Source organism: Mesoplodon bidens (assembly GCF_964165515.1).
Source record: "Mesoplodon bidens genome assembly, chromosome: 9".
NCBI lineage: Eukaryota > Metazoa > Chordata > Mammalia > Artiodactyla > Ziphiidae > Mesoplodon > Mesoplodon bidens.
The window spans coordinates 1,595,911-1,618,207 of record NC_138166.1 but is presented as its reverse complement, the minus strand read 5'-3'; the positions used below and the strand labels follow the sequence as shown (position 1 = coordinate 1,618,207).

General features: G+C 52.6%; 2 protein-coding genes across 3 annotated transcripts in view; both read right to left on the bottom strand.

The window, feature by feature from the left end:
* Window positions 1–15,786, bottom strand: part of VWC2 (von Willebrand factor C domain containing 2) — a 120,751-nt gene extending 104,965 nt beyond the window's left edge. The window contains exons 1-2 of one of the 2 annotated variants that reach the window (XM_081244797.1): window positions 15,537–15,786; window positions 12,901–13,699 (exon numbers count right to left, since the gene is read on the bottom strand). In XM_081244797.1, the coding sequence (XP_081100923.1) occupies window positions 12,901–13,578 (678 nt within the window). In that variant the 5' untranslated portion in view covers window positions 13,579–13,699; window positions 15,537–15,786. Of the gene's footprint in view, window positions 1–12,900; window positions 13,700–14,922; window positions 15,390–15,536 lie in introns of those variants that run through there. The other variant, XM_081244796.1, reaches the window with a different exon arrangement.
* Window positions 15,787–20,877: 5,091 nt separating this feature from the next.
* Window positions 20,878–21,320, bottom strand: LOC308622720 (dolichyl-diphosphooligosaccharide--protein glycosyltransferase subunit KCP2-like). Its single transcript, XM_081244354.1, has one exon. The coding sequence runs from the start codon at window positions 21,252–21,254 to the stop codon at window positions 20,910–20,912; it is 345 nt and encodes a 114-aa protein (XP_081100480.1). The 5' UTR covers window positions 21,255–21,320; the 3' UTR covers window positions 20,878–20,909.
* Between the last annotated feature and the right edge of the window lie 977 nt (window positions 21,321–22,297).

Sequence of the window (22,297 nt, the reverse complement as noted above, 5' to 3'; positions counted from 1 at the left end):
TTGTTTTGCAGATGCTAAAACCCTCACCAAATGGAAGATATTAACTCCTTGATGACCATAAACCCAGAGCCCCGGCCTCCTGGAGCCTAAGGTCTGATAACGTGAACCCCTGTGACCCTGCTCTGTTACCTCACCATCAGCTAATCCGGGAATCGTGCACGAGCTGATCACATACCCTACGACCGCCCCCCCCTTCACCTGGCTTTTAAAACTGTTTGCCGAAACCCTTCGGGGGGCTTTTTACGGCGTGAGCCACCGGTCTCCTTGCGTGGCCCCGCAATAAACCTTTCTCTTCTCCAAACTCCGATGTTTCAGTTTGTTTGGCCTCACCGCGCGTCCGGCACACAAAATTGTGCTAACGAGAGGAGAGCTGACCCAGCTCCGGGAACAAGGCTCACCATCACCAACTAGGACGTGGCCACCTGGACACATCTGAGGTCGGAGCCCGGCTCCCATCAGCCTGCCTCAGCTGCCAATCACCCAGCAAGTGCTGGACCAGGGTGGGAGAACGGGGCACAGGCATCCTCGGCTCACACCTTTGGGCCCTGCACTTCCCCTTGAAGCTGAGCCTCTTCCAAAGCATCCTGACATTACAACAGGCCAGCCCAGTGGTTTCTCCAGTTAATGAGGTCCCTTTCCACGGGGGTTTAAGAGGCCGTGGGGCTCACTCACAAGAAAGGGGTCCATCTCTGAGCTCAGATGCACCCCTGAGAGCTGACCACTCAGTTGTGTCGGCTGCTGCGTCCTGTCACCCTAGAGCAAGATGAGCTTATCTCTTTCACTCCCTGGAGGGCACAGGAGACCAGAGGGGACTCTGCTGCAGGAGGTGACCTGAGCTGAGGGGTTGACATCACAGCACAGTTTATCCCTCAGGCCACCAGCGTCCCTTGCTCCTCACAGGCCCAGGGAAAGGCAGCAGCCTTGTCAGAATTCTATCTTTCCCTACCCCACTCTCCCTGACATTTCTGCCAAGTGTGACATGGCTGAACGACCAGCCGATTGAGGCAAAGGTGCTCAGGGGGGCCCTGCTCCATGTGGAAAGGGACTGCCAGCAGCCTGGCCAGCTGGGGACTCCCTACACTGCGGCCCCAGGGGAGAAAGGTGCCACGGTGAGAGCCGTCCACTGGCCAAGGGCCCTGTGTCCCCAGAACATAACTGTCAACAGTGAGAGAGCATGACCGGGGACAGAGCTATGTCTCCTGACACCTTAGCAGGAATGAATAAATAGGAGTCCTGGCTTGCTTGGAACTAATTGCATGTTTTGTCTCAAGCCTTCGGAAACAAACATATTGAGATACTTTTTCAAAAAATGCATGAAATTTAAAAGTAAAATGTAAGTAAGAAACTGTTTTTAAAGTTGGACCAGGGAGATAGATAGAAATGAGTGTAGCAATGTCAACCTCTGACAAAAGCAAAGACATGATACAGAGGGCAAACCTGTCTGGCACGGTGTATGTTAGTATTTCTTTCTGAGCTGCTTCAGGAGCCGGGGGCATACCACTTAGAAGGGGTCTGGATTTCCTTCCAGGTAGGGCAGAACAGTTGGCCATGGCCTACTGGAGCTTGGTGCCACCTGTGGCCTATAGCCCTGGACGACAGAAGGAGCCTTTGAAAATGGTCACCTATTTCAGAATTTGGCCTCAAGCTGCACCAGCTCCCCAACGATCATTTTTTTCCAAGAACATTTAAAAGTTGTATTTAATGGCATCTCCTGCCTAAGGATAAATTTCACAGCTCAAATTTCAGTGCAGGACACACCAACCCCTGTAAGGCAGGGGAACATCAGCCCTACCACCAGCTCAGCTGTCACCACCCTGGAGAACCCCGCTTTTGTAATCGGCAGTTGGGGTTCTCAGCCCCAGCACCCTTGATATTGGTTGTTGGGCTGTTCTGTACCCTGTAGGATTCCAGCAGCCTGTCTGGCCTCCACCCACCAGATGCCGGTAACATCTGCCCACCCCAGTTATGACGACCACAGATGCCTCCATATGTGGCCAAAGTTCCCTCGTAGGGACAATGTAGACCCCAGCTGAGAACTACTGATCTGCAGTTTAGTGAAGGATGGGTTTTGATCCCTTCTTTCTTAACTCTGTGCCTCTGCTTCTGGGATCCTGTTTTGCTTCCTGGATTTCAACCTTTAGATTGCATCCGGAACTTCTTTTTTTTTTTTTTTTTCTTTTTGCGGTATGTGGGCCTCTCACTGCTGTGGCCTCTCCCGTTGTGGAGCACAGGCTCCGGACGCGCAGGCCCAGCGGCCATGGCTCACGGGCCCAGCCGCTCCGCGGCATATGGGATCCTCCCAGACCGGGGCACGAACCCGTATCCCCTGCATCGGCAGGCGGACTCTCAACCACTGCGCCACCAGGGAGGCCCCGGAACTTCTTTTAGTAAAGGTTTTTTGGTAGTATGCACTCTATTTTTGTTGAAAACTATTTTTGTTCAGGCTCCTTCCTGAAAGATAGTTTTGCCAGGTACCTAAATTGAATTAATGCTTATTTTCTCTTTGTTCTTTAAAGATGTTCTTCTACAGCTTTGGGTTTTCTATTCCTTTTTTCTCGGCTGTGCCATGTGGTTTGCAGGATCTTAATTCCCTGACCAGGGATTGAACCCATGGTCCCTGCAGTGGGAACATGGGCTGTTAACCACTGGACCGCCAGGGAAATCCTGGCGGAAGTTTTCTCTTCTTGACGAGATGTCAGGGGTCAGCCTAGTTACTGTTATTTTGCAGATAAAGTCTTTGCTCTGTGGTCCCTCTTAAAATGTTTCCTTTCTGGGCTTCCCTGGTGGCGCAGTGGTTGAGAATCTGCCTGCCGATGCAGGGGACACGGGTTCGAGCCCTGGTCTGGGAGGATCCCACATGCCGCGGAGCGACTGGGTCCGTGGGCCACAGCTGCTGAGCCCGCGCGTCTGGAGCCTGTGCTCCACAATGGGAGGGGCCGTGGTAGTGAGAGCCCCGCGCACCGCGATGAGGAGTGGCCTCTGCTCGCTGCAACTGGAGAAAGCCCTCGCGCAGAGACAGGACCCAACGCAGCCAAAAATAAATAAATAAATTAAAAAAAAAAAAGTTTCCTTTCTCTCCGGTGTTCTGCAGTCTCACTAGGTGTGGTTTTATACATATACATACATATATACGTACACACATATATGTACATATATCCATAAATATTTTATATATACTTAATATGTGTGTGTGTGTGATATATACACACACATACATAGACCTTTCTTTAGATTCGCTGGGATTCCTGAATCAGGAAATAGGGGTCTTTCAACTAGAAAGTCTCCGGCACTATTGCTTCATCGTCTCCACATTCTCTGCTACTTCTTTCAAACTTCTAATTGGACGTATGTTAGACCTGCTTTCCCTATGCTCCATGTACCAAACCATGTCCTTCCTGTGTTCCATCCGTGCACCTGTGTTTCATTCTGGGCAACTTCTGCAAATCTACCCCCAGATTCACTAAATTATCTCAAGCTGCACCTATCATGCTGTCAAACCCTCCCCTTGAAGACTACTTCCAGTTACTGTAGCGTTCCTTTGTACAGGCTCGATGTGATTCCTTTCCAAAGCTGGCAAGTACTTGGTATATACCGATGTGGTTTACCCATCCACTTGATTCCCGTATTTATTTCTCTGTGCATAAAACAATATCCTCGTTTGTATCCCAACATCTGGGTCTGATCTGACTGCGTTTGTCTCGGCTGACTCTTGTTTCTGATGCTTTTTCCTCTTGTGTGTAATTGTTATTTTGACATCACATTCCTTGGACCCTTATCTGTGGGGATTCTCTGTGGCTGGAGAGTGTTTGCCTTTGTCAGATTCCTGTGGGCCCTGCCAGCCTGGGACCACTTTAAATAAAAATATTCCACCTGAATTATCCGGAGCACTCAGGGAAGCATGACTAGGAGCTCCACATACAGAGCAGGGCATGTGCAACTGCTGAGAGGGAAGCCTCCAGCTCGGCCCAGTGCTGAGGCCATCCAGGGGGTGTGTCTACACTGACCTCTTGCAGGACAGGCTCTTCCGGGGAGTCTGCTTTTATGAGAGGTACCCCGATCTGACTCTCCCTACCTGGGGCCCTGGACTTGTGACGTGGCGCAGCCTGGCCTCGAGTACCAAGAGTCCAGGCCCCGGGCATCAGTGGACACCCTAAGACAGCCTCCCCTGAACGACTGACTTTCCTCTCTGGTTTCATACATCCACCTCTATGGACTAATTTCTCTTTTTTTTTGCCATTCCTGCTGTGCATTTGAGAAGATGTGTTTTATTGTATGAGATCCAGGATTTCATGAGTTTTCTAAACGGTGGGTTTTCAGCCTATGCGTCTTCCATATTCCCAGGTAAAATCATTTCTGCCATGAGGGGAAACGCACAGAGCCACACGGCCTCTTAATTTTCCATTGCTGTGCATTTCCATGGGCCCAGGGCTTCCCAGAGAGCTCGCAGGGCCACAGGCACATGCCTGACATCATCCTTTTCTGCATCCATTCGAAAGGCACCCTCTGTCCTGGACGCACCCCAGTGCCCGACAGAAATAGAAGGAGAAGTGAGATCCAGCTGGCAGGATCTCAGCCTTGGAACAGATAAGCAGCAAGAAGGATTTCCGGCTACATAATCAGAACCGTGCCATGAAGGATGGCTACAGGGGATGCAGACTTGAGCGGAAAACCGTATCCTTTACTCAGTCTCACAACTACGCTATCTGAAACAGGCTCTGGTCTTTTCCCTAGAAAGCTGCCCCAGGATCCTTCTTCCTCTGTCAGTTAAACACAAAGCATTAACAGCACTGGGATCTAGGTGAGGGGCCTCCACCTGCCTACGCTGCAGACCACGACCCCACCTGACCAACCTCTGGGCACATCACTTTCTATAGGGTCACTGCCCCTTGATTGGAGGGACCTGACGGTTTGTCACTGTATATCCAGGATGTAGCCCAATGCCTGCAAATATTTATTCAGAAAAGTATTTTTGAATAAATAAATGCAAGCATGAGCTTTCTGTTGGGACTTACCAGATCTGAGAAGGAAATACTTCTGGGAACACACAGTCCCCTAGAGTCACTCTCTAATGGTGAGGAAATTCACAGGCCATCTTGCTGGCGACCCAGCGCCGTGCCGAGGCAGGACTGCCCCTGAGATGCACAGCTCCCCAGGCCACAAGAGCAGCAGGCTTTTGTTCTGCTGTTTGTGCAGAGCTCTGCAGGCTCTCATCTCTCTCATTTCCTTCTTACAAAGTGAGGGACAGAAGCATCCTCTCCACCTTTTCCCGCCAGCTAATAAGGAGGTTCTGAGTATCGCCCACGGGCACAGGGGTGAACCAGACCACGAGCTCACGTCTTCAGAGGGTAAGGACTCTGTGCTCCAAGTTCTAGAAACCGACTGCCCACCCCAACTGAAGGACAGGACTGGAGAGCAGGGCCAGGGTCCCTCCCTCCTCTGATGCCGCCAGCTTGCCTGATCTTGAAGAAGGTACCCATTTTCTAGGGTGAAATTTCTCCACTTGCGAACAGAGAGCATGACAAAGCCACATGGCGGCAGGACCCCGGGTAAGTCACACCAAGGGAGGAGGTGGTCAGCTGGGGAGCCAGTGCCCTTCTCAAGGAGCAGCTTGGCCCTGGCAGATGGCTGCCACCTGGGGCTCACCCCGTTCTCACAACAAACCAGCAATTGGAGTATTTGTAAGAACCTCTCACGTGTTAAGTGTCTGCTCTATCACACAAACATCTGATGTGCCTTGAGCCAAGCAGAGCACCTTCCTGGGCCGGAGCTGGCTGTTGGGCCTTCAGGCTGCCCCCGAATGGGCCTGATGACCTCTGAGGTCCTACCCACGGTCGCCATCTTGTACCCGGTCCACTGCCTGCTGGAACCTCCCTCCTTGCCCTCAGGGAGCTCCTGGGATCAGTGCTCCTTTTCTTACAACTCAAGACTTTATACTTGGAAGGCCACAGATATTCATCTTGCCCTCAATGGCTTGAGCAAAACACAACATAAGTCCACGTAAATGAACACTTACCCAAATTGATTCAGCGTTTACCGGACACAGAGTGGGCCAGGCACTCCAGGCCTGTATAAGCCTTCCCTTTTCCATGTACCAGAAATTCTCCCAGCCACACACAAAATGCCCCTCCGTCCCCACGGGATCAGGGAGGTAAAGAGGTAGAGTTGGAAGGAAGTGTCCAGCAAACCAGGACTCAAATCCTGGCTCCCCCATCACTAGCTTGATGACTTCAGTCAAGTTACTTAACTGTTTTAAACCTTAGTTTTCTCTCCTTAAAAAAAAAAAAAAAAAGAAATACCACCAGCTCATCAGTCTATTGTGTAAACCCTGCCCCCCCCAACATATAAAACGTATAAGCAATGGATGAATGTTGGTTTCCTTCATCCCAACATAAAAGACTAAACGTTTAGGTTAGCAGATATTGGTCCTGGCTAAAACTTCCATAAGACATTTGGTCCACACCCAAAGGTCCTTGAAATTCGGTCCTATCCAAAGAGTCCATGCCAAATGGCTCTGGACAAGACCAAATATCAAGGACCTTTCTTCTTTTTTTATTACATATAGTTGACTTACAATGCTGTGTTAGTTTCTGGTGTACAGCAAAGTGATTCAGTATTATATTATATTAGTATATATCATTTTTCAGATTCTTTTCCATTACAGTTTTTACAAGATACTGAATACAGTTCCCTGTGCTATACAGTAGGTGGCTGTTGATTATCTATTTTATATATAGTGGTGTGTATGTGTTAATCCCAAACTCTTAATTTATCTCTCCCCCTGCTTTCCCCTTTGGCAAGCATAAATTTGTTTTCTGTGTCTGCGAGTCTATTTCTTATTTGTAAAAAGTTCATTTGTATCTGTTTTTGGATTCCACATATAAGCAATATAATATGATATTTGTCTTTCTCTGCCTGGTTTACCTCACTTAGTATGATCAACTCTAGATCCATCCATGTTGCTACAAAGACCTTCTGCTATGGACCAAATATCTTATGTAAGTTTTGGATTGGACAAAATGGTCTTGCAAATATCAAGGACCTTTTGGCAGAGATGGAATATCTTATGGACCAGAGGTTTTATGGAAGTTTTGGATAGGACCAAATGTCCTGTGGGAACTTTTATAGCATTTGTCTCATACACGCAAATAAAGTACTGCATGGAGCGTGTAAAAGCGCAGTCATTCACATTCGGTTTCCCCTACCTGAGTTAGGGACACATCTGGAAGGTGCAGGGAAACCATATGTACTCTCCTTTCTTTAAAAAATAAAAGTTAACATTTAAATGGCATTGAACAGAAAGGCAGAAACTAAGAAGTTCAGAGTTTGCCAAATCTTCCTAGAAGCCCAAACAAACTCAGTTGTAGCAATAGCACACACATGAAACTGACTTACAGGAAAGAACACCGACTTTACACAACTTAGTTCATGTTCCTCGGCAAAGGAAAATAATAATAATACTGTTTTGGTCTAAGTAACAGCAGCCAAAAGAATATAAATACTATTAGACTGAAAAATATGGAGAACTGTGTCTTTCTCTTTATTGGCACTTGCTCATAATTGCAGTAGAGATCTTTTGAGATGGGGCTTTTGATTCCAAATTTCATGTGAGTTGTTTGTCATTAATAAACTCTGAGAGAGGAGATTTTGCAACAAGTCAGCTGCTGAGGCCCCAGGAGAGGCTTGTGACTCAGTGGTCCCGGGTCATCTCACCTGTGACTACCTCGTTCACTGATCTTCTGTCCAACAGTCCCCATGCTTTGCATGACAGCCCAGCAAGCAAGACATATCAATAATTCATTTTCTCTTTTTCTTCTAAGACTTAATACAATTGCCAGTCAGACCTCCTGATTGGCTACGGTAACCAACGTGGACACACAGAACTGATATCATCCCAACCGAAAACAAAGTGAAATTTCAGTTCTCCTGTATCTCGGGGAGTCACATGCATTCTGTTAGGTTCTATGAAACATGGAAACAAGCTTACAGACCCTGTTTCTGTCTTCACAGTTCCCCAGAAATCAGGATTCCCAGGAGGGGAGCAAGTTCTTTTGTTGCTCAAAATGGAATCGTGTTTTAATTAATGAATTTCAAACTTGACTTGCTGCTGGCCTGTATGGTAGCCCTCAGGGGCAGATTTAAAAGTGAGGCCCTCATACGTATGACACAAGGACCCACTGACATAAGTAAGTAGCACAGTAATTCCTGAAGTGGATCTCAGAATGGAATAGACACTAAATCACCATAATCTGGGTGGGCGGCTTAATTGTGTTTATAAGGCGTTCCGTGTATTACCCAGCACTCTGTTCTCGACTAATTCTTTCTTCCAGTCATACTTGTTGATGCATCCTTGCCCCACCGCATTCCCTACACCTCCTTGAACCCAGGCCTACGAGGTCAACTGTGGTCACTGATCCTATGTTACAGGCTGCATTGTGTCCCCTCTCAAACTCAGATGTTGCAGTCCTAAACCCACTACCTCAGAACGTGACTGTATCTAGAGACAAGGTCTTTACAGAGGTAATTAAGGTAAAATAAGGTCATATGAGTTGTCCCTGATCCAATATGAGGGGTGGCCTTATAGGAAGAGGAGATCAGGACACAGACATACACAGAGGGACGACCGTATGAGGACCCGGGGAGAAGACGGCCATCCACACGCCCAGGAGAGAGGCCTCAGGAGGAACCAGCCCTGCCCACACCTTGACCTCAGACTTCCAGCCTCCACGGCTGTGAAGCTGTAAGTTTCTATTGTTTAAGCCACCAACGGGTCTGTGGTAGTTTGTTATACAAATGGCATGCCCCAGGAAGCAAGAGAGCACATGAAATAGCATTCATGTATAAAAATTATAAACGAATAGACCAGCTTCCTTACTCAAAGTTGGAGGCCTGCTGGTGTAAGAACAGGACACTTGGTATACTTTCAGAGGCAGTGGAGGACATTCTACTGGTAACTATGTTTTTATTTGAATATACACATTAAACTGCAAACATCCCTGGAGGGATGAGGGTATTACTCTAATTGTTATTAGCAGCTTAACGGTATTTCACTGAAGGTCTTCTGCTGACATCTGCCTGAGATCAACCAGGCTGTAAGGAATGGGGATTTGAATGGGGGTAAAGAGCCTTGGTGAGAAGGGGAAAGACAGGACTGAAGTACAGAGAAAACCGGGCAGAGAGTGAAGAAACCCAGCAGGACACTGTGGGGTCCTCCCAAGTACAAAAGCCTTTCTGTGCTTTCTATTTCTTGTTTGTAGGAAAATGGTTTCTGCCTCCAAGACCTTCCCTGAGTTCCGAAGGGTAGATTCAAACAGTCACTAATTAGGGGAGTGAGGAAACGCAGAAGGAAACAGAAGGGCAGGATGTGGGAGGGTCCCAGCTCCTCCTGAGGGGTGGGCACAGATATCTGGTACATATCCCTGAGCTCTTCTGCAGGAACTAAGGCCCCCGTCCCGGTGGAGGATGGTGACTTCAGGCTGAGCACAGATCCCTGGAGCACCGCCCTGTGACCTCACCACCAACCAATCAGAGGAGGGTTACACACCCTGACTCCCACCCCCCAGGTTTTGCCTATAAAACCTTCTTCCCTGAAACCCACTGGGTCTTCGGAGCATGAGCCAGCCATTCGCCTGGCATGGCCCTGTGATAAATAAACCTTTCTCGGCTCCGAACTCTGACGTTTCGGTTTGTTTGGCCTCAATGTGCACCGGGCACAGGGATGCAGACACATACCCAGGACAGAGAAGCACGAGAGGGCAGGGAAGAGACACCCTCTGTCCAGAACATGTGCACAGTAGCATCACAGGCCCAAGGATCTGGGGTTCCACCTTCTCAGGCACCCACCACGAGCTCCCAGCCTCCCTCAGTAACCTACTCTCTCTCGGAAAGCAGAGAACAGAAAGCGCCTGCGTGCCTCCCAAGGAAAGAGGACCAGAACCGGCCTGCCTTTCACCTCCCCTGACCTGGCCATGATCAGGAGCGTTCCAGACATGACCCTATGGCACCACGACCTCCACTGAATTACATTTTTTTCAGAGAAGCGCAAAGCGCTTCAGATGTAAAATGCTTTCCTTTCCTGTCTTCCATGTACTGCGTGCTGTGCAAACTGCAGGCCTTGATGGGTCTCCTGGAAGCCTGGAGGACCCAGAGCAGCTACAGGAGCAGTTGTGCCCCACGAACCCCTGGACTCACAGCTGACCCTATATCCCTCCAGGCTTATCCTCCCAACACTCCCAGAAAGCACCGCACCCTCTTTTGTTCATGGAATGAAACTTGCACAAAGCCACACTAAGTTAGGGAAATGCCTTATGAGTGTTCCTGATACTAACAGAATGAACAAGCATGATATATACAATGCAATCGTTATGCAGTTGCACCTATCATAGGAGCAGGAATATCATGAAAATTTTATAGCAGCTGTGCACAGTGTCATCCTAGCAGCTGGTAATGATTGGATGAAAGTTAAGAACAAAGGATCACTTGAAGATGAAAGATGCGCTTAATACTCTAAAAATAGCTTTATTGGTATTTTAATTCTTACTGAGATTATAATGTTTCCAATCTCCCTTTAGTTGCTACCATCTCCCATCTCAGAGTGGGAAACACATTCTACTTATGCACCAATTTTTGAAAACAGAAATCCAATACAAGGCATGTACACATATACCAAATGTAAAACCAATAGCTAGTGGGAAGCAGCCGCATAGCACAGGGAGATCAGCTCGGTGCTTTGTGACCGCCTGGAGGGGTGGGATGGGGGGGTGGGATGGGGGGGTGGGAGGGAGGGAGACACAAGAGGGAAGAGATATGGGGATATATGTATACGTACAGCTGATTCACTTTGTTACAAAGCAGAAACTAACACACCACTGTAAAGCAATTATACTCCAATAAAGATATTTAAAAAAAAAAGATCCCCCACCCCCATACACAGAGGCAGCTTCATGGCCTCCAGCACTTCGCAATGAATAACCAGAACTGAAGTTTGAATTCTTCCTTCTACCTGTGATGGCTGCTCCGGGATGCATTTGGGTTTTTGAGATCAAAATGCTAGAAATTCCTCATGGACACTTATAAGAAATGACTATGGAACTACACACAGTGCAAACAATAAATGGCATTAATTAAAAACTAATCCCTTGTCTTTGATCTTGTAACACTTAGATTTTTCTATGAATTTAAAACTCCAGAGAATCGTTTGGCTACAGCCCCGTCCCAGGCCAACACAGAAGGCCCCTCCTCTGGGCTCCACCAGCTCCCATGGCCAGCTTTACTTATGCACTTCCGGGCTGCACCCCAGAACATCTGGGGAGGCATCTGCCAGGCTCCCCAGTCCTCCAGGAGCATTCTGAGGGCAGGGTTCCGGACTTATTTCTGTAGTATGGAGAGGGCCTGGTTCCTAGCAGGTTCTCATCAAAGTTGTCTGCCTCTCCAAAGGGCTGAAGCCAAGAATCGTCTTAAACAGGTTTGCCTGGAGATAAACCCTGGGTGTCAGGTTGTTACAACTCCAAGGAGCCTTAAGGAATGTCGGGCCCTTACCTTACAGATGAGGAAAAAGAAAGCCAGAGGGGAGATGTGTTTTGTTCCCATCATGCAGCCGATTAGCGGCAAAACCAGAACGGAAACTCATCTTTTCTGACCAAATCCCAGCATCTGCACACTTCCTACATTACCTATGGATCTGTCCTTCTCGGCTTTATGTTAATATTTCTACAACACTCAGGAATTCATTCCTAAAACTCACTACACGCTGTCACATACTGGGCACGTTCTCAACTTGCAGATCTCAGGGGCTGTGGATTCCTTTGCACCTGCCTCCTTGCTCAGCTTTGGGGGCTGGAGGTGCCAGGATGCCCTCTGCTGCCCGGGAAACCGCTGGCATTCCAAGTCAACTGGCCAAGTCCAGTTGGACTGAGCCGACCATGGGGGACTGGAATGACTGAGCAGCCGCGCAGTTGTCTCCCAGGCTCGGTAGTGAAGATGCAGGGCTTTCGGGGGGAGCTCACCCCCCGGCCAGCACAAGTGCTGGATGGCATCTCCATCCACGCCAGTGCCCCTGTGGGGCTGGGCTTTTGGTTCAATGAAGAGTGTAGGGGGTAAAAGCGTGCTTGACACATGAATCTGCTTCTTGACAGCTGTGTTGCCTTCGACACCTTTTTAAAATATCCTGTGTCTCAGTCTCCTCTTCTTTATCAGCTGGAGATGGTAGATAATAATCTACTTTATTGCGTGGTTTGAGGTTTAACTAAGTTAATACAGGTGAAAAATGAAGCCTGGAGCCTAACATGCAGTAGGCATTCAGGAAATAGCGCTACTAATATTATTACCAGTACTCACCTAAAATAAAACCATTTTTAACCGTAACCTGGCCTTCTTGTTTTTGCTGTCGACTATGTTTTGGCATCCATTGAGCAAGCATTTTTTTCTTTTAATTTCTAGAACATCTGCCTGATACCCGGCACATAATCTAGGGAAACGGCTTATTTAGATGAACAGTCTCCCTTAATGAGCTATTAGCTCAAGAACACATCCCAAACAGCAGGGTAAATTACCCTGTGTTTGAAAACAGGGCGAGCATTTCGGCAGCAACACTTTTAACTCAGGAGCGGCCAATTAAGGTTAAAAGTACAGCCAGTGATTTTGCTCGGGCTGTTCGCCTTAGGGCCACGGGCTTCACTCTAAGGAAACCCTTTTATCGTGAAGGCCGAGCGAATGCACGTGGACTGGGCACACGGCTTTCAAAAATTACCTCCGCACTGAAAAAGAGGGGTCGTGCTGAGGGGACGCGGGCACAGCGCCGCCCACCTCTGAGAGCCACCGAGCGCCTCTTCTCCAAAGTGGGGACTCAGAGCCGGCTCACCCTCTCCTGGGACGGGCAAAGTCGCCCGGGCGCTCGCCTCTTACCACGAACTCCTCCAGGGTCTGGTAGGTCTTGCCCCGGAACTCGCAGTAATTCTTCCTCTCCTTGCACTGCGGGCAGCACTGACTCGTGTCGACGTGGATGCAGCGTGGGTGCAGCCGCGGGCACTCGGGCTGCGCGCACAGCGGCCCCTCCTCGGTGCACAGGCAAGGGCAGGCCGAGGGGCCCGGCGCGAACTTCTCCCCGATCGCGTACACGAAGCCGCTCTCGTCCACGCAGCCCTTCCCGCGGTAGTCCGGGTACGCGTACTCCTCCGGCAGCTCGGGCGTGGGCTCTGGGTCTGGGCCCGCCGCGTCCTGGGCGGCGGCGGCGGCGGCGGCGGCGGCCGGGGGCTCTTCGTGCGGGGTGTCCCCGCGGGGCCGCCCCTGCAGGTCCCCGGCCCCGGCGCCCCCGCCCTGGGCGGCCCAGGCCTGCTTCTGCCTGCTCCACGCCTCGCGGCCGCCCTTGCCCTTCCAGTCCCGGCCGCCGCCGCCCTCGTCCCTCGCCGGGCGCCCGAGCTCGCTCACCCGGCCCGGGCCGTCCCGAGACGCGTGCTCGCGCTTCTCCTGGCCCGGCCGCTCGGGCGCCTGGGCCAGCTTCTCCAGCGGGATGCTCGGGCTGCACAGAGCCACCATCAGGCAGCAGGTGAGCAGGAGGGAACTGGACAGCGCGCCAACTGCCATCGCAGTGCAGCTGGGCAACCCCTACCGCGTCCCGGCGGCCGGGCGGGCGGGGAGCGAGGTCGAGGGGCGAGTCGCATTCACAGCCCGGGGGCGCGCCGCCGCCAGTCTGGAGCCGCCGTCCCTGCGGAGAGAAAGCAGCACAGCTGAGCCCCGAGGCCCGCGCGCGCCCGGCCCGGCGGCTCCGGGAATGGACGCGCCGGACCCCGAGGGCAGGGGCGGCATGCCCGGCGCCGGGGCACGGCCCGGGGTCCTACACATCCCAGACTGTGGACACGGACACGGAAGCGAGTCCCAGAAAAACTCCGGCCCGCAGTGTCCCCCGTGTCTTCGTGATTAGCGGGTGGCGGAGCAGCGGGGATGCAGCTAGCGGGGCCCGCGCTCCCTGCAAGGCTCGGATGGAGCCACAGAACTCCGGAGCCCGGCGCCCTCTCTGGGTCCCGGCCACACTTCCCTAAACGCTCCTCAGTGGAGAATTCCGCAGTGGAGCGGGCGCTGACGGCCGTGCAGGAAAATAAGAGGGAAACCCTTCCTCGCTTGCCCGAGGCTCTTTGGGGAAGAAGGGCGCGGGGTGGGGGGTAAGAAAGCTCCCAGGACCCGGTGACTCATCCTAACAACTCTGCAAACGCCACCAGTGCGGGGCGCAAACGCCCCTTCCCCGCCCTCCGCCCGGTTGCCCAGAAGAAGGTCCGTGACTGTCCCCCAGCCCAACCCCCGTTCCCGGTTGCGGTTCGGGGCTTTCGGAGGCTGTGGCTCCTCCACCAGCCACCCGGCAGCCGCTCAGCGACTCGGGGCGCAGACCAGAGACCCCTCCGTGGGCCGCAACGCGCAGTCGCCTAATTTCTTTGACCCGGGAGGGGTCGTGGCGGTGGAGCGGGGCGGGGGGGGGGCTGGCAGCACTAGGGTGTGCGGTGGAGGAGGCCGGGGGTGGCGGACGCCGGGCGGGGCGAGCCCCCTTCACTCTGCCTGTCTCCGAAAGCCTCTCTGGTTCCCAAACTTTATGCCGCCCAAAGGGGCCGATGGAACCCTAGACGCCGCAGGATGCCGGCCGCCCAGCCTCTCTCCACCAAGCCCTCCAGCTCCCCTCGCCCCCCCGTTCAGCGCGTCTCCGGGGGGCTTCCTCCCCCTCATTCCCACCCCCCTCAAGCAGGCTCGGGCCGTCCGTGCCCTCTGCCCACCCCATCCCCGGCCCGGCGGACTTCAGCCCGGGCGATCACCGTTAGGAACAAACTTGGGCTTGGGTTAGGGGGGGCTCCTCCCGAGCAGCAGGGAGGCGGAAGGGCGCACCGGGCGCGGACACCCAACATGGACCCTCATTCCCCGGGGGCGGGCGCCCAGCCTACGTACATGAGCACAGGGCGCCGGCCGGACGCGGGGCTCGCGGCGGGCGCTGGGGCAGCAGCGGCGGGCGCGGCCCCGGGGCGCCCATCCTCCGGCCGGCGGGGGCCCGGCGCGGGGCGCACCGCGGAGAGCGCAGCCCCACCTGCGCGCTTCGCCCCGCGCGTGCACCCGGCTAGGGCGTCTCCGCTGGCAGGCTCATCGCACCGCCGGCGGCCGGGAGCCGTGGCCCCAACTCGCGTCAGTGCCCGGGCCGCCCTCCGCCGCTCATCCTCAGGTCTGGTCCCCGCGTCTCTGCGACGAATCGTGCCCCGGGGCCACCCCGGCTCGGCCTCGCTCCTCTCCTCCGGCAGGCGCGGGGAGCTCCCCGGACCAGGCAGCCGGAGGCTGGGGTATCCGCGGCGCGTCGGAGGCAGAAGGGACGCCCGGAGCGCGGCGGGCGAGTGGCGCCGAGGCCGGAGTGGGAGCCCGCGCGCCCGCCTCCCGCCTCCCGCCTCCCGCCCCGCGCGCTCCCCGCCCGTCCTCTGCGGCCCGGGTTCGGGAGGCGTAGCCGCGGCGGCCGGCGCTGCCCAGGGGTTGGAGGGCCTCCCGCCCACCCGCCCCCTTCCAGGCCCGAGACCCACCTGTCAGCTTGCAGCGCAGCCGCCTCCCCACCTACGCCGCCGGCTGCCATCCTCCGGCCTTGTCACTCACTCTCCGCTGGACCTTTCATCTGGGCTTTTTCCTTTCCTTTATTCCTCCCTTTAATTTCTTCCTTCCTAATTGGCCCCCTCTGGCTTTCCTCCCCGTGGACGGCTTGGTCTTGCGACTGTTGAAAAACCAGAACCAAAGTGTGTTCAATTTGGAATTCGAAGGCCGTGTTAGCCTAGCAGCCTGTGGGAGGTTTTTTTTTTTCCTCTTTACAGTCAGAAACCCGGAGGTATAGGCGCGGAAGAGTCAGAAACTCATAAAAGCCAGTTCCGTGTGCCTTCCGGCTCTCTGCCCATCTCTCCCCGGTCGATCCCTATGTCCCCCCTTTCCTGCCCACACTCTCCTGTCACCGAAGAGAAACATTTCGGGTTAACTTCGCTGGAATGCTAAACTGTCAAGCAGAGGCCTGTGTGGTTCAGGCTTGTTTTTACTCTCTGATCTTGCTCAATGGACGTGCTACTTTCCTTGGATAAAGGAGGAAAGGAAACTTCACATTAACCCCTAAAATGGGATTTTTATTATAGAGATGTCCATTCCCAAGGCAATGGTTCCTACCCGGTCATCTTAGAATCACTGAAAATGCTCAGATGTATAAACACACAACCTTTCCCCTACAAGGTCAGGCCCTGGGCTGGGGTGGGTGCTTTGCGACCAATTCCTCTTCTCTCCCACCTCTTGTTAGTGGACAGACCAGATTTAAATGAACTGCAGAAAGGCCCTCTCCCAGCCGCAGAAAGACTGGGCGAGAAGAAGCTTCTCCTTATCTACCAAAACAAAAACAAAAAACCAAAAAAATGAAGAAAAAGGTTTGGGTGGAGGGTTTCAATGTCCAGAAAGATTTCAGCACTTCCGCCTTTGCAGTCCCTACCCCCCTTTTCCTCTTGTCACCTCGAGGCAAGAGACGGGTCGCACTGGCCCGTCGCACAGAGCAACCTGGTCCCCCAGTCATTACATATCATGTTTGTTTTTGTTTTGGCAAGGACTCGCAGAAGGTTACACTGACATAGGCCCCAAGTAGATGTGACGAATCAGAATAAGACGCTAATAGTATGTGCAGAAGATTCCACTTCTGGCTGACAAGTGGGTTGGGGGCCCGATGGAGGGAATCATGAAGTCTCTTCCGATCCCACCTCAGTCACGGGGCCCTTGAATCAGAAAACCTCTGTGGCAGCGCGCGTGGGCTCAGTGGAGAGCCCTGAGGATGAGACCGTAGGGCCCCCCGGGAAGGGGCCTGAGGGAGTGAAGGGCTAATCACGCTGCCCAGTGTCCCAACCTCTTCATCTGGGCAGCGACTCTCAGAGACAGTGTGGAAGGTCAGACGAGATGAGGGGAGAAGTCATTTTAGAAGGATTTCTGTCCTTAATGGCGAGCAATGCCCACGCCACCTTGATTCGTCGAGAGATTCAAGGAAGTAGCAGGGACTTTGCAGGTATCCAGGGAATCTGACCCACTCCCCTACCCCCCAATCCCTTGCTCCCTCCCTCTCTTTCTTTCTCTTTCTTCTTTCCTTCCTTCCCTCCTTCCTTTCTTTTATCTACATTCTTCTCAGGCTGCAGAGTTAGACGTAGCAGCAGAAAGATCTCTGGTCATGGAGTAAGGTGACATGGGTCTCACTGGGCTCCACTAGGGGCCAGTTTTGTGACCTCGGACAAGTCAACTGCTATCTCAGGGTCCCCATTTTCTCATCTTTAAAAGGAAGAAGAAAAACATCTCCGAGTGGGTAGGAACCCCAAAGTGCTCTGGGACTATGGCATGTTTCTGCCCCCAGCCCTGTTTGAATCTGCTTTATTAGTCTTAAACCAACCAGCAGAAGCCCTGAGTCTGCGAGTCTGTGCTCAGCCCCAGGCCCATCCTGAGCAGCAGGCAGGGCAGGTGGGTCCCAGGCCAAGTTCAGAGTTGCCTCCTCCTCACCTTTCTGAGGCATATCTCATTGACCCTCGTCTTCACCAAGGCTTGTTTCTGTCTGTGTTTCAGGTCTTGTAGGCTCGGACTGTGTCTTAGCTTCATGGAGTCTGCACCCACCTCTGGAACAGTGGCTTATTAGACAAGGGGCTGGAGCTGTGCTTGATTCATCTTCCTGTGCTTACAGCCCAGGAGGCAAATGAGGAGGAAGGGAGGATCGGACGGAGGGAGGGAGGGAAAACTGGGAGAGCAGTGCTTATGCCTCACACAGTCCTGGGCCCGTTCAGAGCATCTCACTTATTTCACACAGTACACCTGGTCTTGGGGACACCATTATTGTTTGCCATTTTGCCCGTGGGGAACCACACACCTCAAAGAAGTTGTGAGTTGGCTGAGGTCCCAGCTCACAGGGCAGGAGCCGGGCGACCCTGGAACCTCACTCTAACTCCAGGGCTTCTGGTCCAGTACCACAGCTCCCTGCCTCGGTGGCGCTCTCTCCCTGACTTACTGTACGTGACACGAGGTTCTCCCAGCTTCCCAATCCAGCTGATCCCACGTGACTTCACATTCTGGGCCCTACTCTCCCGAGAGCACAGAGAGGCAGAGGGGATGGGAACGACCAGAGCTGTCCGTTCCGTGGACGTCCTTGTAGTCACATGTTTAGACCAGACCAACCTACCCTGGGGCTCAGTCTCTGTCCGCCGAGGAATCGGGGACAGAGAGTGATACCTGCAATCCTGAGGGAAGGTAACTCCTTGGAGGAAAAAGTCAGACCAGGTGCCCTGGGGAGGAAGGCACATCAGAGGATAACGTGGGAGGAGACGTCAGGGAACTTGGGCCTGCCCCCTGCCCCCGGGGGGTGAGATAGGGTTGTCTGTGGGAATCGAAGGGGGCAGAGGTGGTGTTTGCGGCTTGAGAGTAGAAAAGAGACCGTGGGATAAAATATAGGATGAGGTTAGGAGGATGAAAGAAAACAAACGAACAGCTGCGAAACAGAGGGCCTGGTGGAGACTGGAGAGCAGATGCTAGGGGCCGAGCGCCCTGTGCATTTTCTCCACGAGTAAAGAGCTGCTCGTGGCTGCAGGAAGAACTTCTCCAGGGCTGGCCATGGACGGGGACGGTGCTGCTAGCCTTACGGGGAGGGGATGCAGATGGCTTCTGTGGGAAGGAGAGCCTTCTGGAAACTCCTGTTCCAGGTAAAGACGGGGCATAAAATGCAAAGCCTGGAGCCTCTCACAAAATCCTGCTGTTCCCTGATTGCCTGGGCCCAATGCCTAAGGGTTGCTTTTATTTAGTTCACACCTTCGCAAAGCCGCATTTACCTTGAATTCTGGACTTGGGCCAGAGAAAAGAAAAGCTGTAAAGTCTTCATCTTTCTAGGTTAGAGGGAATAAAAGCCACTCGCACATGAAATCAGGGTCAGCAGGATTTTTGTGGCCAGGCAGAAGGAGGACCACTAACTCAACGTAATGAGTGAGAGAAGCCACCTGAGGCGCTCGGGTGGCTTTTTGTGATGTGCACAGAGCAAGCTGGCTACTAAAGCTCGGCTCTGGATCGGGCTACTGGTCAGCAGAGGCAACAGCTCTATCCCGATCAGCCTTTGACCCACGGCTGGGGTGGAGAGTTACTGCTCCCGTGCTGGCCCTCTGCACGGGCTGCCTGATTACACCACACCTCGGGGACTCACCCCTCCTGCTGTTCTACCCAAAGTCAGCAGCATCTGTTCAGATAATCGAACGGATGACTCACAGATAATTCTTCTAAAATCAGTGGAAAAGCATCTTTCTTGAAAGGAGGTGGCCAGAGATGCATTTCGAATATACTATAACGGCCTGCGCTGCATTAACATCCCAGACCCCCAGACCACATACACGTGGACCCATACAGAAGTCTCCTAAACAGTCCTAATGGAACCCGGGCCCCTCAGCATGGATTGGCCTAAGGAGGATAGCACAAGGCTTGGGCTTCTGCTGGCACAGGCCGTGCCCTCGGAGGCGAGGGTCTGTGTGCATCGAGCGAGGCGGAAAAGCCTTGGGTGACACGATTTAGGTTGTTTTCCTCCTCCTTTTGGACAGCTCCAAAGGAGGCAGCCTGGCAGGTGCTGGGTGACATGCTGACCCCAGGCAGGGTTTTCCTTGGTTGATAAAGGGAGCCTGGGGTCCACTCTGGAGCACTTCTGAGATGGGATGTGTTTTCTAAGGACTGCATCTCTGGCTCCTGGTCTTCCCAGGAGTCCTGGACCAGACTGGGCAGTGGCACAACCAGAGACCTAGCTTTGTTTGTACGCTGCTCCCAGGTCCCCCAGAGTGGGCCGTGGCACCTCACAGCAGAAGGCAGAGAACGGGGCTGAGCATATTTCTAGGAGGACCCACAGCACACGTGCGTGGCACACATGTCTGCTGGAGAGTCAGGCAATGCATCTTCCTGGGATGGCTTCTCCCCCAGGCCCCAAACTGACTGGCCTCTTGACCCTTCCATGGTATGCTAAGGGCACTTTGAAGTTCTCTGGGGGATCTCAAGGCTCTCCACATGTCACCAGCTCCTGGAGCAACGCCAGCACCAGAGGAAGGGGAACCTGGCCCGGGACACTGCTTGGGCTCAGGCCCTGGGCTTCCGACATGAGCAAGTGCCTGACAATGATCAAAAGAAGTGCTTCCTTGCCCCAAACTACTTCTGCATAGACCCCAAACGTGGGACCATCCAGACATCCAGAACTTAGGGGGACGGTGTCTGAGTCATAAATCTGAGATACAGCTGGAAGGAAATGGTCAGTGGTTTGCGCGTAAACCAGGAGGAATCAAGGACCAAGGAGAGTGTGGGAAGCGTGTGATGGACAGGATGTCAGTCAGTGTCAGTCATCAGGTATCTCATGTTAACCATTCATTCCTCCTGGTCCTGCTGCACACAGAGCCTTCCGTGGAGTCCACGTCTGTGGTCCTCCCTGGGTGGGGTGGTGATTTGGACCTGCAAACCAGGACAAGGCTGACACCGTCAAACTGCCCACACAACCAACAGCCTTTTATTTTCGAATCCACACTACTGAGCATCTGTAAGACAGTGTTGCATATACTTGCTTAATGAGCCCTCTCGCCTTCCGTGCCCCAACCCCCTTACCATAAGTCACTCCTGTATCCCTAGCTCCTGTGGCCTGTGCAGTATGTAGCTGGGCCGTGACAAATGTTTATCAGATGAATTAGGGGAAAATGCAGACAGCGTGATCTTTGAGCATCTCACCTTGCTTGCATCTCCAGCTACTCCCCGACCTCCACACTGTGCTTGGTCACGCACTGAAGTCCTGCAGGTGCGCTCGGGGGCCTCTCGACTTCCTTGTGCCCCCCGCCAGGCTCTCTTCACTCTTTTAGTTAGTTATTCTATAAAGAATCAACTTTATTAAACATTCAGGGTCAGTTTCTCTTTTTGCCCTTGCCTGTAACCTTGGCTGGTGTGAGGACTGGAGCTGTTGCCTTGTACAGAGTGGAAGAGATCTTGTTGATGTAGTACAGACCAACCATGGAGAAGATGAAGCAGGTGGTGACACAGACTCGGTGGATGAGGCCAGATGCAAAGAGAGCCAACAGGAGGCAGAGGAGAATCTCAGGGAAGATCTTTGCTTGGAATCCTTTGCCAAAGACAAGATTCTCCAGATTATTGAAGGCAGTGAGAGAGAAGGTGAAAAGGCCGGAACCAAGCAGGCCGCCCTGGATGGTGAGCCACTCGGTGGAGGCCAGCTGGCGGCTGTACATCTTCATCCCAGCGAAGAGCAGCAGGGACAGGAGGGAGGAGAGCGCCAGCGAGGTGCCTGTACCCACCACTCTGTACCGAGGAGAGCCGAACCGGGCACGGTTGGCTGTGCGCATGCATCAGCCCCCAACGTGGACTTGCTTCTCCCCCACGTCTTCCTCTTTCTCCCTCTCGACGCCTGAACGCAGCGCCCTCTTCCTCGACCAGCGCTGCTCGAGGCTCTTCACTCTTACCCTTCTTCTCCTCACTCAAAAATATGCAAGTTAGGTTTTATCTCTAACTCTCGAGAGAAACTCCTTTCTTCCAGCATCAGGCATAGGGAAGCGGGAAGCTTCTCTGGAGTCTTGAGCCAAGAATAGGTCTCGTCCACTGCTCAGTCCGTGCCCTCTTCATCCTGTTATCCCTCACTTTCTTGCGAGATTCAAGAAAGAAATCCTTTGAGGAATTGATTGAGGGTTGAGGGATTCAAAACCTGGTCACCACCACTGGTCAGTGAAGAGTTACTCGGGTCTCCACTGGCAAGGGTTCTCCATCATATACTTGTGGAGTTGGTCCTCTGTGCACAATCATCAGTCTTCATTTTATTCTTTACATCAAGTTATTCAATTTGGTCCATTATTCTTGTGATCCTCATTCTATCTTTCCATAAATTAACTCACCAGCCGAAGTTTCTTTCATCCGGAGATGGGATGAGCACAGCTTCGTGTTTCTGTGGCCAAGGGTGGGTCTTCTCAGGGTACCACTGCTGTTTTGCTTCCAGATGGAAACCGATTCACTAATTAGTATTCTTGGAATAAATTTTTTCAAACAATTCCAAACCCACCTTCTACGCTGCGTTCAAATCATATTTCTCCCTTGTGCCCCAAATATATTGTTATTATTTCATTCATTAGAGGTTTACTTATTTATGCTCACACTGATTTTACTGGATATTTGCCATCCAATATCTGTTCTCTTTCTTCTGATAACAAACATTGACCGTTTTCCTCTAGAGAACCAAGCCCATCTCCATCCTCAACCACCTGCTTCTCAGGTAGAGCTGTCAGATGGG

Coding starts and splice junctions, on each gene's coding strand:
- LOC308622720 (XM_081244354.1), bottom strand. CDS start 21,254: ATGAAGATGTACAGCCGCCAGCTGGCCTCCACCGAGTGGCTCACCATC.